Raw genomic sequence first — 15,294 nt, forward strand, 5'->3', positions numbered from 1 at the left:
TCTTCTGTGAGTGGAAAGGGGTGGAAGGAGAAGCAGAGTGGCTGGGCATCTTTTAGTTGGGATTGGGCTGGTCTTATTTCTCAGCTGAAGGTATGAATGGAGGTGGTGTGCTGACCTGAGCATGGGTGACCTGCGAGGAGCGAGACGTCTCTGCTGCTAGGGTGTCCAGCTGGCAATGTCTGGCTATGCTCCCTTGCTGTGCTTGCCTGGAATTGTGCAAAGGCTCTCTGAGGAGGTGTTGGTATAGAATATGGTCTTGCTTGCTGCAGCGTAGGTAGAAGCCTTTCTATTAAGGGCTCAGGAGCTCAAAAGGCAACTTCCAGACCTGCCCGAGAGCCTGTGCCAGCTGCTGAACACTGCATGCTCTCATGCTTAAACTGCAGCCTCCTCCTGTGTCTGAACAACACATGGCTTTAGGAGCCACAACCGCTGCGCTGTTGGAGTTGGCTCCTACTCCTGGCACTGGGCTGGGGAGATAAGCAAGTATTTGGCCTGACAAGAGTCTGCTCTGGCTCAGGAGGAGGCTGGGTGCCAGCATAGGAGGGGCAAGAATTGGCTTACAAGAGTAGGGTGGCCTTGCCAGACTGGACCCACCGCAAGGCTGTGGCTCTGGTACTCCTTGGCAGAGGCAAGACAAGCACAGTTCTGACCAGCCCCAGTGTCTTGAGCCAAAGGGGCCCAAAATAAATGTTTTATTTAACAACATAATAGACGTTTCCAGCAGACTCAGTTAAAAAAAAAAAAAAAACCAAAAAAAGTCAACAACTTTACAAAAAGGAAGCTGGACCTGCCCCTTCTGCCCAGCCAGCACGGAGCACGAAGGCAAAGTGTGGGGCTAAGGGATGTGCCTAGGCTGGCTGTAGGGAAGAGCCGGCCACAGGGCCCCTCTGGCCCCTCCACCATGCCACAAAGTTAGGCAGCAGCTTTAGAAAGCTGGGGTTGACCCATCCTCAGAGCTCTGGCCCTGGGGGGCTGGATGCTTCACGAGGAGTGGGGCCAGCACCCATGGTGGGGGTGAGGATTCTTAGGTCAGTGCAGCAGTGGCGGGGAGGCAAACCCCCCTCCCCGCTTTCTCAGCAAGGCAAGGAGGGGAGGCTGGGGCTGCGTGGCAGGGGAAAATGTCCTGTGAGCCTCCATGGCAGGGGGTGATGTGCCAGGTGCTGGGGGGCAGCGTGAGCTCTGCTGCGGCAGGAGTGAGGGCTGGCAGGGCAGAGGGGGGTGCAGAGGCTGGGAGCTCAGCCGTGGCCTGTAGAGAGAGGTGGTGGGGAAGTTGTGTGCTTCAGAGGGGAAGGAGCAAAAAGCCTCGAAGCATCTGCAGCCCCAGGGGGCCTTTCTCCGTCACCCCCAGGACCCGGGTGCCAGAGTTGCGCGCTACAGGAGATCACCCTCACCCCTGGTCCTCTAGAGCTACGCTGCTGCCGGGCTCTGGGCTGTCTGGGGCACACAGTGGTGGGTCCGGGCCAGGGCCACGTAGCCTGGTAAGCAGTGGCAGCGGTAGGAGCCCTCTGTGTTCTCGCAGGTGCCACCCTGGCACAGAGGCTCAGGGCTGCCCACCTCCTCACACTCGTTGATGTCTGCAAGAGAGAGGAGGGGGAGTTGAGCCAGTGGCACAGCAAGCAGTTCCATCCCTCAGCCAACATCTCCTCGTGCCCTTGTCACCCCCTTGGCCCTCTCCTACAGGCAGCCCACACGCCCCCTCCCCCAGCACATGCAGGATGCCCAGTGTGACCCCACCAGCCTACAACGCTCCTCAGTATATCCGGGTGACATCCCCAGCATTTGGCGTCCATTAGCAGAGAAGAGCAACCCCTCAGCAACGCACACCAGGGAAGCCCCCCCCCCTGCTCTGCAGCTGGTGACACCCTTGGGTCAGCAGCTCCCGGCTATTAAGTTGTGCTAGCATAAGATCTGGGAGAAACGCTACCTCCAGCCTTGGAAAACGCCCTTTCTTGATCTGACAAGGCCAGGAGGCAGATGATGGTGACCCTGAGAGGCTGATTATCACCTCCAGGACCAGAACACAGAGGGCCCTCATGCTGTGTAAACAAGGGCTTGTTTTACTAACCTGCAAACTGTGCCAAAGGGCTCACTCTGCTGGCTCACCACTGGGCTGGGTGTGCATGCGAGCTCTACAGCAGCTGCCCCACCGTAAGGGGTCTGCCTTGCTAAATGCATTTCCCTGGACACCTTGCCTGAGCTACCCCCACTTGTGGTGGGGCCACCAGCTGGGCAGAGCATCCCTGTGCACCCTAGAGCCCTTGTTTGCACCAACAGGACCTCCAGAGCCCAACTCCTCACCTGCTAGTGCAGGTCTGAGCCCTCTGACCACAAACTCCAGCATCACCCCCTGCAGATAACCAGGGAGGGGGAGTGGGGAGCAGCTGATGGGCTCAGCTGGCCACTCAAGGGAAAGGCCCAGCAGTGACCAGTGAACCTTGGGAGGACTGGAGAGCTCTAGACCTCAGGGACCTTCAGTCATCCCCAGCACAGATGGAGAGGGCCACCTGACAATGAAAGGGAAGCGCAATCCCAGGGAGGGAGGCTAGAAGCAAAACTTCCAGGTGTGGTGGGAGCACAGCAGTCACCAGATGAAGAAGGAGGAGATGGGAAATGTGAGACGTGAGAGCTTGAGGAACAAGGCAGCCTTCATATATAGCCAAAGCAATGGCTTGAATGGGCACTGTGGACTTGTGAAGGGCTGAATGGGCACTCTGCTAAACCTCAGGATCAGAACATCATCATGGACAGAATGGGCTTGTGCAGAAACCCAAGGAGGCAGCACATCAAGGGAGATGTGCTCCACAGCCTGGGAAGCAGCCTTGCTAAGGGCTCCAAGGTAAGGTGAAAGGGGGAATAGCAAGCAAGCAAGCTAGTTTGGCTGTGGACAACCAAGTAGAGAGGAGAAGCGAAACAAGGCTATTTTAACCCAGAGGCACGCAAACCCCAGAAGCAGTAGAGTCATGCTAGCAGTGCACACCAAGCTATGGAGCCTGCTTGTTCAGGAGGCAGGCAACCCATCTCGCAGGATGAGGGCAAGTCATCCCAATCGGGAGGCAAAAGGGGAAGCACTGCAGCAGCTGCAGGGGTACCCTAAAGGCCTGAAACCAGCAACGTAAAAACACAGGGATGAGGAAGCACCACGAAGGAGAACTGAAGGGGGAAAAAAAAAAATGGGAGAGCCTCCAGTGTAAAATGAATGCTCGTTATTCCAGGACAGACAGGCAACAAGCGAAGGCTCCATAAATACATTAGCAGGAAACAATGGGGAATGTCGCTCTGGTCCCTTATCGGAGGAAACAAAAGCCAGCCAACATAGCTGGCCGAAGCAGCTAACTGCAGGCTTTGTTCCAGTCATCACAAAAACGCTTGTAGTGACCAGACTGGGCGTGGATCTTGTTTGAAATGTTTAAATGATGGTGCTGGAGTGCAGGGAAGGCCATACTGTGATCGAGATGTTTGACAATTGGATAAATAGAATAGTTTTACATCCATATTGCTGAAGGCCTGCTGCATCTCATCTTCACATACATAATGCTCCTGCAGTCCCTGAAAAATTGACAATTCTGTCCAAGATGAGGACAGAAGAGACCTGAGGAAGTGTAAATCTGGTAACTATCTTCAAAAACAGAGAGTGGAGAATCCAGAATTGCAGACTACACACCTCCATTCCCTCAAAAGGACCAGGTTTGTGAGTGATTAGATCATAATCCTCCAAAGGATACCAGGGTCATTAAATAGCCAATGCAGATCTGTTAAGGCCTGATTATGTTAAGCCAATCTTTACTGACCTGATAATTGTACTGTCAGATAAGGGAGAAGCAGTGGATATGATGTGTCCTGGCCACAGTGAGGATTTCAACACGTTCTCACATGACACACTCAAGTGGACTGAGAAAATACAGCGTAAGTGGAAATGTGGCAATTGCACAATGGGCTGCAAAGCTACACTCCAAAGATAATTAGCAATACCTGGCTGTTACAATGAAGAATAGCCTGCAGTCTGTCCTGATCCCTGCTCCATCCAATGTTGTCATTAAGATGGACAAAGGAAGAATCCCCATGCTTACAGAATGTATGTTTGTGATGCTAGGCTGCAAGCACTTTGCAGGGTTCAGACTCATTCTGATCAAGCAAAGAAGTGGTCAAAAATCAACCAAAGTTCACTGAATGCAAGCGTGAAGCAGCGTGGCTAAGGAAAGGGTAACAGACTGCATGAACGCACTAGGAGCAGCAACAGGTCAGGCAGCCATTCTGCCCAGCAGCATTAGGGGAGGGAGAGCCTGTGAGTCCTCTCTGAAGAAGCTGCATGATTGTGTCATGCAGTAAGAATGTGCTGTGCCTAAGGAAAGAGAGGGACTTCATCTGCTCTGTTGAGTGCCACTGCCTCAGCTGCCTCGGGGAGCTGCACTGTTGAAAGGATAGAGACACAGCGTAGGGATGTAGAGGAGATGCAGAGAGAATCTTTAGAGACCATATCTTGTAAGGCAGAGAGGAAAGCAGGGAACGTAGCAGAAAGTAAGCAGGGATGGAGTAACAGTGGCCAGTGATGTACAAGGGTGTTATGCAAAGAAAGGAGGGATCACCCCTTCCCCAAGATGCCCTAAGGCCTAGCTGCCGGGAGAAAGGGGCTGGATGAACCTCCAGTCCTCCCAGCTCCGTGGGAAGCAGCACCAGCGCGAGTGGGGCACGTGCTGACTGTGCAGCAGCGGTCCCGTCCCAAACAGCCAGAGCGCGGCAGCCGCTGTGGGATGCGGGGACCAGGCTGCCCAAGCCAGCCAGCCCCCCCCGAGCTGGCTCCCCCACCACTCACCCACGCAGGCCATGCGGGTCATATCCAGCTGGAAGCCGTCAAAGCAGTCGCAGGTGTAGCCCTCTCGGACACGCACGCAGCGCCCGTTCTCGCAGCCATTGAGGATCCCGCACTCCTCAGCCTGCAGCCCCTCAAAGCCCTCGTAGAGGCCTGGAGGATGGCAAGGCAGTGTCAGAGCAGGGTGACCCCCTGCCCAGCCATGGAAGGGACACTGGGCACATGGCGAGACAGTGCTAGTGAGGCCAGGATCGACTCAGAGCAGCCAGGAGAAGAACTTGCTCCAAGCCTGGAGTGTCCTGGCTGGGGTAAGAACTGCCAGGCAGTCCCCACGGACACAGGCTGGGTGGGAAGGCACCACTCCATGTCTCCCGGTACTCACCAGTTTGGCTAGGCAGGTAGCGTGGTGGAGACCGCCCCGGGCCATGGTGGAGAGAGCTGCCATGAAACTCACTGTTGTGTTCCCTCCGAGGGAACCCAGCATCGGGGTTTCCATACTCAGACTCCAGGTAGTTGTAGTAGGGGCCCATATCTGGGCTGGGAAGGCCATAGTGGGGGTCTTCCAAGCCCAGTCCATACTCATATCTAGGTCTTTCTCGGAGCTCAGCCCCCCTCTCACTGTCTTCACTGGCCCCATTACACAGGAAAGCAAAATCCGCTGCAAGTGGTGAGAGAAAAGGAAGGGTCAGTGCAGCCAGGCTCAAGACAGGTAGGCTGCTATGTCTGGAGAGGGTGCATCTACACCAGGCCAGCGGAGGCAACCCTGCACTCAATGGCCTCCAAAGCTGCAGCTCTGTAGGTTGCTGATGGGACCTCGTCTTCAAGAAGACCAGCTACTGGCTGGGGCCCACCAGTCCTTGAGCACTGAGAACCCTAATTCCCAGTGCACTCCCATCCCAGGCTGCCACCTCACCTCTCCTAAGCTAAGCAGAAGCAGCACGTACAGTGCAACTCTCCCCTCAGACACCTCAGACTCCTTGTAAACTAGTTTCAGGTACATCCTACCCGTTGGTGCAGCTCAGCCCTGAGGAAGCAGGGGTTCAGCTGCTCCTAGGGTTGGCTCCGGCAACGCGGGTGGCAAGAGGAGCCCTCGCTGCAGCTATACACGAATGACCCTGCATGGCACGACTGGCAGCAGCCCAGCCTCTCCCTGCTTCTGCTGGAGGATGCTTGCTCTGCTCACCGGAGGATCTGTGTGGGCAGAGGGCGCAGTTCTGTCCCCAGGCTTCGCCAAGCCGGCAGCAGCACTCAGTGTATGTGGTCTGCTCGCCGCGCAGCAGATCTTGGCATATGTAGTCAGCAACAGTCTGCCAGCAGACGTCCAGGTGGATTTCGTATTCCTCCAAGGCATCTGTGAGTGCCACAAGCAAAAGATGCCATGAAAATCATCCAGAAGAGTGCTACCCTCCTTGACTTGAGAGGGATGACCACACAGCCCAGCTCATGCCACCTCTGCTGTGGCTGCACACTGTGATGGCATTGGCAGCCTCAGCCTGGCACCAAGCCCCCACCTACTGCTCCCTCCTGGGAGACCCAGCAGCGGGGCGGGATGTGTGGGGTGAAGGTTTGCTACTGTCAGAGCTTGGGCTCACCTGCTCTGCTGGAGAGGTTCACACACCGGTTGCCAGTGGCATCCAGCACAAGAGGGAGGCTGCAGAAACAGTGGTAGGAGCCATCCGTGTTCAGACACTCTCCGTTGATGCAGTACACTTCATTTTGACATTCATCCTGGTCTGCCCAAGCACAAGGACAGAGCAACATTTCAGCCTGGCAGACATGGACAACGTAACCCTTTCCTTGCCCAAATGAGCAAAATTCCTGCCACCTCCTCCCTCATTCCCTAGGAGGGTCCTAGGAAACCTGTCACCCACATCTGTCCCTGTAGCATGGGCAGCAGGGACAACTCTAGGTGCAGCAGCACAGATGCATCTTCATGCGCAGTGGTTGCCTGCTGCTCTTTGAAGCCATCTTACCAACACACTCAAGCCTGCTGGAGTCATAGAAGTAGCCTGTACGGCAGAAGCACTTGTAGCCCGGCACCGTGTTCAAACACTGTCCATTGCGGCAGAACTCAGAGCCAAATATCTCACACTCGTCCATGTCTGAGAGAGGGATGGAGGGAATAAGAGAGTGTCTCAGCGACTAGAGTTATGGAAACCAAGTGGGCCGAGTGCTGCACTCGCAGAACGCCAGCACAGCACCTCGGTCTGGATCATTGGCAGGTCCCCGAATGAGGCCCTTGCCTCTCCCACTGGCCCCATGCCTGGAAGCAGAGGGGAAAGCGCTCACAGGCAGAGCAGCAGTAAGGAAGACAGGGAAGGGGATACTTTCACAAGCAGGAAATTCATGTCAGTTTCTGGAAGGTCATAAACGCAACCCCCTGAAGTGCCAAAGACTGGGCCAGGTGACCATTGAGAGGTCCAATCAGTAACCAGAAGGGTTGTGTCTTACTGGACCTCATCCCTGGTTTGAAATGGGCATAGAAGATTTGTACCAAGAAAGAATCACTGCCAGCAGTGGGGCAGGACTGGAGGAGGGGCCCTTCTAGCTTGGTGAGAGTGGCAATCTGAGATTTCTCTGGATGGAGGAAAGCAGTAGCAGGATGTTAGCATCTCCCACCACAGCCTCGGAGAAATACTTGTGTGGATGCATCTCCATGCTTTGCACAGCACCCTCCCTCTTCCCTCTGGAAGAAACGAGACAAAATGGTGGTAGTACCTGTAAAAGACACTTTTCCTGAGAGCAAATCTTCCTTGGGAACATAACCCTTCCCAAGGGGGCAGATCTCTTGGTACTCCACTGGGCAGGAGGCAGATGCCAAGGGCAGATGGGAAAAACAGAAACAGGTCATTAGTGCACCCAAGGTTGAGCTGGTGGGCAGAGTACTGGCCTTACCTGGTGTGGTGGGGCTACAGTCCTACCTGTGCCTGGGACGGGGCAGGGGTAAGTCTCACAGTTGTCACCCCAGGCTGCCCCCACAGTACAGCAGCACTCCTCCTTGGTGATGTTCTTGGCCAGGACACTGTCACACAGGCGAACGTCACTGATGTGGTAGTAGCACTGCTTGCGCTCTGTGCTGTCAGAGAGGTGGGCTGCGTGTGTCCCTGGGCCTTCTAGAACACAGCAGAGCAGGGACAGGATGGGGTCCTTGGCACCCCAACGCAGCATCCCACACCTAGGAGGTCCCAGAGCACAACCATCACCAGCAGCATAGCCTTCCCAGGTCCCCACTTTCAGGCTCCTTAGTATTCCCCAGACAAAAGTTTGCTCACGCCTGTGTGGGCTTGTACAGTCGTGGCAGGTCCTCAGCTTCACCTCACCCCAACCAGAGCTACCACACTCCTGCTGAAGTTGCCACGCGTGCTTCTGTCCTAGCTGCCTACTCACCCACGGCTGCTCGGGGCTGGCACCGCCCTGCCTCTGTGTCGTACTCCTCGTGGTCACTGGGGCAGAGGCAGAGGAAGGATCCTTCCACATTCTCGCAGAGCGCAGTTCCACACACGGCGACCATCAGCTCGCACTCATTCACATCTGCAAAGCAAGGGGCCGCGGTGGCTGCTGCAGCTCTGCCTCTGCATGGACAGCCTGTGCATGGTCTGCAGCATGGTGTCACCCTTCAGCAGGGAAATGGGAGAGCTGTTCACACCGTGGCCCAACACAAGACTGGCAAGAGCTACCTGCCATGCTAATCATGGATTCCAGGAGCCTGAACTCCGCCTTGCAGTGGGTCACTGGATCACAGTATCATTCAGGTTTGAAGGGACCACTGGAGGTCTCTTGTCCAACCTCCTGCTCAAAGCAATGTCAGTTAATGGATCCTACCAGGCTGCTCAGGCCTTTTTGTCTTGTTGGGTCTTTAAAACCTCCAAGGATGATGACTGCACAGCCATCTAGGGCATCTGTTCCATTGCCTGCCTGTCTTCATGGTGGCAATGTTTTTTGTTAGATTACATACTGCCTGTTGTCTCCAGGCACCCTCAGGGTGCCCCCAATCTTTCCGCATTACAGAGAAAGGCTCTACGTCCACTGACAGCCACTTGCTTTTTCATAGAGCCCTGCTTCTTTGCAGTCCCAATGATCTGCTGTGCTAAGAGGAGAGATTTTGCCTCCATGAGCTGCCCTGTCCAGGTCTGGGATTCTCCATGCATGGATGCAGTCCCTGTCCGTGCCCCAGAAGAGGTCGGACAGCAGGGACACCAGCCCAGCCATCTGCCAATGGCTCTCCTTCACTGACTGGCAGAGCAATGACGGGAGACTCACCAACGCAGTAGTGCCCAGAAGGTGAGCTCTCATAGCCACGGTCGCAGAGGCAGCGGAAGGAGCCGTCTGAGTTCTCACAGAAGCCGTGGCTCCCACACAGCGTCTCGTTGGCACACTCATCTATGTCTGCAATAGAGCAGAGAGCAGGAATTACCCCACTTCTCCCAATGGACACCCTGTGCCCAGGCCCTTCTGCTCCGACGCCAGGACCCAGGGATGGGGCAGGTATTCCCTTGATGTGAGGGACTGGTCTGGCTGCTCCCCTCACTCTCCTGCTCTGAATGTGCATGTTAAGAGAAGCTTCCTGCAACATCCAGAGCTAAAGAGAGGCTGAATGAATAGAGCAACAGGAGAAGGATAGGAATAGGAAATGGATGGGGAAGTGCAGGAGGTGTAAAGGGACACAGAGCTCACAGGCTCACATTAACAGGAGATATAAGGGTGCAGCTGAAGTATGTGGGGCAAGTGCAGACAGATCTAAGGTGATACCCTCATGCCCCATTCTTCTCGATCTGGTCCTTCTCCAACTGCTATAGTGCCAGGGAGTAATCTCTGCCTTGCTCTAGCCCCATGTACACAGTCACATCTGGGTCCTCTTTCTACAGAGGGCAGGTTTATAGCCATGCTGGCTGCATCCCACTCCTCTCCTGACACTGCACATGACAGATTTCCCTGGAGCAGGCAGAGCAGGCGTGTGCCCACAGTCCCCTGCTCCCAAGGCTAGGGGCAGCTTCACATGCTAAGTCTGAGTCCTGGTGCAGCCCTGAGCAAATCCTTGCTGCAGCCTTCCCTAAACTATGGGGAGCTTAAAAAAACTGCAGAAACCCCTTTGCTCTTTCCTCTTTCCTGGAGACTGAACTCTGGATCCAGACTCCTGAGCCTAGCACAGAGTTGTACCAGCAGCCTTTTCACTCACCCAGCCCTGTCAGGCAGATGACTGGGTGCAGGCAGCAGACCCAGCAAGCACAGTTTACAGCGATCTGCAGTCCAGCATCAAGCCCAGAGTGCCTTTAACCTGCCCGGGACTCTCCTCAAGTGCAATGCAACACAAAGCAGTGTCTGTTCCACATGCCAGGAAGAGAGGAGTCTAGACACAAGCAAGCAGCTCAGCCAAGAAAACAAATTCTCAGCATTATCTGCCTCTCCACCAGCCACACACTTCTTTCTCCTCCTTCTTCCCCACAGCCCTGGCAGAGATGTCCCACAGCCACTTTGTCCCTGCCAGAAGAAGGGACTGGAACACCTGGGATTGTACTCACCGATGCAGTCACCCAAGGGGGTCCAGTGGAAGCCGGGCTGGCAGCCCATGATACAACGGTAGGAGCCTGGGCTGTTCTGGCACCGCCACGTGCCGCAGATGGCATCCCCATACTCTTTACACTCATCCACGTCTGCAGGGAGGATGGCAAGGGGATATGGATGGTCAGATGGGTATCCTGCTTATTTACTGCAGTACATGGGTAAAGTTCAGCTGGCCAGAGGCCCTGAGCTGTTGCTAGTCCTCCTTTCAAGTCACCAGCAACTTTGGGTGCTGGGAGCAGAACTGCTGTCCCTCCTGCACGGGCTGCATCCATCCCCCCAATCCCAGTGGGCTGATCTCCCCAGTGATAAGCTCTCACCTACGCAGTCATCAGTCTCCTGGGAATGTTTGAACCCATTTTCACACAGACACCTGTAGGAGCCTTCTGTGTTCAAGCACTGGCCTTGCGAGCACCGGGACCTGTCTGCGCATTCATCCACATCTGGAAAAATCAGGCCAAAATTGTCAACCTGGATCTCATACCAGGGACGGAGCAGAGGGCAGGACCCAAGGCATGTCCCTGCCATCCGCCAGCTCACCTTGGCAGCTGACTCCCCCAGCTGTGTTCAAGAAGCCAGGAGCACAAATGCAGAAGTAGGACCCATGACTGTTGAGACACTCGCCGTTGGGGCTGCAGATCTCACTGTTCAGGCACTCATTCACATCTGCAGAGGGAGCAGTCAGGGCCATGCACTCAGCTCTGGGGGATATCCTTCACCTAAGCCACATGAATTCCCTCTACCCTGTTGGGCAGGGGCTCCTGGTTGCTGGTTTTTTTTTTTTCCATAGAGACAAAAGTCTTCCCTGTCCATGGCAATCCTTCATTTGGCTAAACCTTACGGATGTGCCATGCACGGTGGTATCACCTGCCTCCCAGGCAATCCTCCCAGCCAAGAAAGAAGGTGGGTATATAGGGAGGCTGTATAGCCTGGACTCAGAGGGCTACAGGGATAGGGTTCATACCTTCACACACAGTGCCGTTGAGGAGCTCGAAGCCAGCCTGGCAGAGGCACTGGTAGGAGCCTGGGGTGTTCCTGCACTCTCCCCCCAGGCACTGAACAGCAGGGTCCTCACACTCATCCATATCTGCCGAGCAGAAAGGCACAGCACAGAGTGAGGCCCAGCTCTTGCCGCTGCTGGAGAACATGCCCACACAGAGAAGCCTTCACTCAGCTACTGGCCTGTAAGGTGGGTTTGAACTGCCCTTCCAGAGCATCCCATCACAGCGAGACATGGGCAAAGACTTCCTGTTACTGAGGTGTAAGGAGCTGGGCCAAACTCTTCACTCCCTTCCATCACAGGGACCAGGATAAACTGGATCCCAGCACCAAGTCAGTGGTGCCCAGTGACGGGACCAGAGGCAATGGGCACAAACCAAAACACAGAAGGTCCCATCTGAACATCAGGAAACACTTTTTTACTGTGAGGGCTACTGACCACTGGGACAGATTGCCCAGAGAGGTTGTGAAGTCTTCCTCCTTGGAGGTATTCAAAAGGCATCTGGACATATTCCTGGACAACCAGCTTTAGATGGCCCTGCTTGAAAAGGTGGGTTGGACAAGATGATCTCCAGAGGGGCCTTCCAACCTCAGCCATTTTGTGATTCTGTGAGCACAGGAATACTGCTAAATCCAGTGTCCACTTCCAGCAGAGCTCTGCACTGGGTACCACAATCACCAAGAGGTGAGCACACAGCCACAGCTGCTGACATACCCTCTCTTCGGCTACTCACACAAGGCCAGACACCTAGACACTAACCCAGCACCAGCCATACCTTCTGTGGCTCTGCTTTCCTACCTGCCAGACTTGCCCACAATCTTCTTCTCCTGGCAAAACTGACCAAGGACCTACGTCAGCTCTTGTCCAGCTGCAGAGATCCCCACAAAACCTCTCTCACTCAACTCCCCCCGGCTTTGGCCAGAGCCTGTTGGCACCCTGAGGGTTTTGCTTACAGCACAGGAAAGAGATGTGCCTTCCCTCTAACAGATTACCGTTGTCTGTAGGCCCATGAGGTAAGGCGAAGCATTGGAGGAGGATGCTAATTAGAAGGATGGGCTGGTGTGCAGGCAGCAGAAGACATGCTAGTGGGGAAGTACTCTTCTAGCCTGTCAGGTGCTAAAAGACCGGTACCTCATGAGGGTAGAGCTTCTCTTCCCTTCTGCAGAGCACTCAGTATGACACAGGCATAAATGAGCATCGTTCCCTACTACCTCAGGGCAAGATTCCCAGCTGCTCAGTCTCATAGGGTTGCAAGTAGCAATATTATTGAATTTTTCTGGAGATGAACCATAACCTACTTTATTTATCACAAAACTATCACAAAACCCTTATCATTTTTCAAATATGACCCCCAGATCCACAGACAAGGCCACTAGCCAAAGCAGGGCAGAATGTGCCATCCTCCCATGGGGTCAGGGTGACACAAACAGTGTTGAACCTTGATAAGGTGCCCTTGTGACATGGCTGGGGCAAGGCAGCCGAGAAGGGGCTCACAATCAGTCTTGGGAGAGAGGAAGGGCAGACAGAAGGCATCAAGCTATAGTTTTTCCATTGCACTCAAAACTCAGCTCATTTCACACTAGCTTTCTCAGACACCAAAACAGAGAACAGAGGAAAACAGAGGGAGGAAAGCCTCCCCCTCCTCCCCAATTAGAGGCCCCCATGCAGGGGGCTCTTCTGAGAGACACATCAAAGGCAAGATCTTCTGTTTGCCAGTTATGCACAGGCTGCAGAGCTCTGCAGCACTCTAGAGAGAAATGTGCAGCACATGGCCAATCTTCAAACAAATACCTTTGCTAGCTCTGCCCCCTCCTTTCCCTTGCCCAAAACAGGGAATTTGTATCAAGCCATCTCAAGCCCAGGATGTCCCATGGGGGCAACAACCAGGGACGGAGTTTTCCTGCTGGAGCACTCTCACACCTCAGCAATGCAACCAACACAGACAGATGCTGGTGTAGCCCTCTGCGACATGTACCCGGCACAGCAGAGCCCTTGAACTAAGCTTTCATTTTTAAACATATCCAAGTCACATTTAGGGGCTGGGGAAAAATGATGAAACCTGGGTGCTCACAGACTCTCCACTGGCTGTGGACCCAAAGTTTCTCTGTTGAGGACCTACATTTGGGGCATGTTCTCTCAGACACACAGTTCTAAACTGAACAACACAGCTCCTCTCTGCCCATGTTTCCAAGCCTCCTGCACTCCTCTGGCCCTTGTGAGCATTTCTCGGGTCACCATTAGTTCCGAAGTCTCATCAGTGTGTCCTTCCCCTCTATCCCTTTCCTGCATGAGGAAGATCATCTTCTTGCAGCTCTAGGTGCCATCCACGTGCAGCTCCCCATGCTCTTTGCTGATCAGAGAGCTAAAGAGCCAGAGAAGGATTCTGGAACTAAAGAAGACCCATGGCCCCACTGATCACTCAGCCATGGCAATGTCTCTTCCCTTATTCCTTCCAGCACCCACACCTCTGTCCCTGGGAAAGAGATACCTTCACATGTGCTGCCGTCTTTGGAAATGGTGTAGCCGGCGTCGCAAGCCATGCAGGAGTAGGAGCCCTCAGTGTTGAGGCAGAGTCTGGAGGGACAGGCAGCCTGGGACGCACACTCATCCACATCTGCACAAGCACACAGAGGAGAGCAGGATGAGTGGGAAGGACGTGGAGTAAACACGTCTGGGGGCAGATGTGTTAAGATAACCAGCCAACACGGTGGCCGGGACTCAAGCAGAGTCAAGCACTCAGGAAGAGCCCAGGGGAACCTCTGGGCTGGGTGCATGACACTTCAGAGGGTCTGGATCCATGGCTCCCTGGTACCTTGGCAGCTCTTCCCGTCAGACGCCACCTTGTAGCCCCGGTAGCAGGAACAGCGGAAGGAGCCATCCAGGTTGACACACCGTCCATGAGCACAGGTCCCCTCCGCAAGACACTCGTTCACATCTGCACGACACAGCAGAGAGCAATGTGGAACGGGAGGGTGCTCAAGGCCATCCCTGCCACCCAGATTGTGAGGGCACTGCGCCTTGGCCACGCTGGCTGGCTGCCCGTGGGAGGACTGTGCCGCCCGTGACCCTGCTCCTTCTAAGGTTTGCAGGGAGCACTGCCGCAGGGGGTGAGGGTGCCGCCCAGAGACTGTCCATGTTTCTCACCAACACATCTCCCATTCCTGGGTTGGTAGCCATCCCCACAGCTGACACACTTGTAGGAGCCTAGCGTATTGACACACTTCCCACGGGGACAAGGGCTAGGATCCACGCACTCGTTGATATCTGCCAAGAAACACACTCCTTTCAGGCTCCCAAAGATGAACAGTGGAGCCTTCTCCAGGATGACTCCTTCAGCTGTATCCTCAGAGTCCTGCTCCAGGCAACAGCGATGCTGAAGAGGAGGTGACATGAGTTTGACAGGACATGGGCAATGCTTATCACTCTTACACCCACATCTGAGCGCTGACATAATCCAAAAGCGAAAACCACTGCCACAGGACATTGCCAAGGCCAGGAATGTGCATGGGCAGAGAAAGGGATCAGAGAACATCTGTGCAGGGCTGTTTCATAAAGGACTTTTGTAACTGTGATTAGGACGCAGCCTCCAGCTCAGGAAGTTCTCAAGGCGAGTGATTTCTGGAGGTCATGTAGGGGGAGCAGCGTTTTGTGCATGCCTGTACTGCTTCCTAAAATAGTTTTTCACTCTCTATTGTAGATGAGTTACTGAGAAGGAGATCTTTGATCAGGCACATTGTATGTTCACAAGGTCAAATGCTCTGACGGGCCCAGGTCATGCCACGCGAATGGGATGCTGTGGGGACAGGAGGCCCGAGTCTCTGCAGCCTGCTCTCCCTGCAGTCCATTTGCCAGCATGAGGGTGTGGTGAAAAGAGTCAAACTGGCACAAAAATGTGCGTGCATCTCCTACAATAGGAAGCCAGTATAGG

At 54.6% G+C, this 15,294-nt stretch overlaps 1 protein-coding gene across 9 annotated transcripts in view; it reads right to left on the reverse strand.

The window, feature by feature from the left end:
- Window positions 1-758: 758 nt before the first annotated feature.
- The window catches only part of LTBP2 (latent transforming growth factor beta binding protein 2), a 69,368-nt gene continuing 54,832 nt past the window's right edge, over window positions 759-15,294 (reverse strand). For 7 of the 9 annotated variants that reach the window (XM_054067193.1, XM_054067192.1, XM_054067189.1 and 4 more), the window contains exons 19-35: window positions 14,511-14,630; window positions 14,179-14,301; window positions 13,855-13,980; window positions 11,331-11,453; window positions 10,907-11,032; window positions 10,687-10,809; window positions 10,327-10,458; window positions 9,068-9,193; window positions 8,195-8,338; window positions 7,729-7,920; window positions 7,526-7,606; window positions 6,781-6,909; window positions 6,400-6,540; window positions 5,991-6,158; window positions 5,190-5,465; window positions 4,811-4,960; window positions 759-1,574 (exon numbers count right to left, since the gene is read on the reverse strand). In XM_054067193.1, coding sequence (XP_053923168.1) covers window positions 1,408-1,574; window positions 4,811-4,960; window positions 5,190-5,465; window positions 5,991-6,158; window positions 6,400-6,540; window positions 6,781-6,909; window positions 7,526-7,606; window positions 7,729-7,920; window positions 8,195-8,338; window positions 9,068-9,193; window positions 10,327-10,458; window positions 10,687-10,809; window positions 10,907-11,032; window positions 11,331-11,453; window positions 13,855-13,980; window positions 14,179-14,301; window positions 14,511-14,630 — 2,447 coding nt within the window. In that variant the 3' untranslated portion in view covers window positions 759-1,407. The remainder of the gene's footprint in view (window positions 1,575-4,810; window positions 4,961-5,189; window positions 5,466-5,990; window positions 6,159-6,399; window positions 6,541-6,780; window positions 6,910-7,525; window positions 7,607-7,728; window positions 7,921-8,194; window positions 8,339-9,067; window positions 9,194-10,326; window positions 10,459-10,686; window positions 10,810-10,906; window positions 11,033-11,330; window positions 11,454-13,854; window positions 13,981-14,178; window positions 14,302-14,510; window positions 14,631-15,294) is intronic. The other 2 variants (XM_054067184.1, XM_054067186.1) reach the window with 2 other exon arrangements.

This window comes from Cuculus canorus, chromosome 5 (genome assembly GCF_017976375.1).
Source record: "Cuculus canorus isolate bCucCan1 chromosome 5, bCucCan1.pri, whole genome shotgun sequence".
NCBI classification, from domain to species: Eukaryota; Metazoa; Chordata; class Aves; order Cuculiformes; family Cuculidae; genus Cuculus; species Cuculus canorus.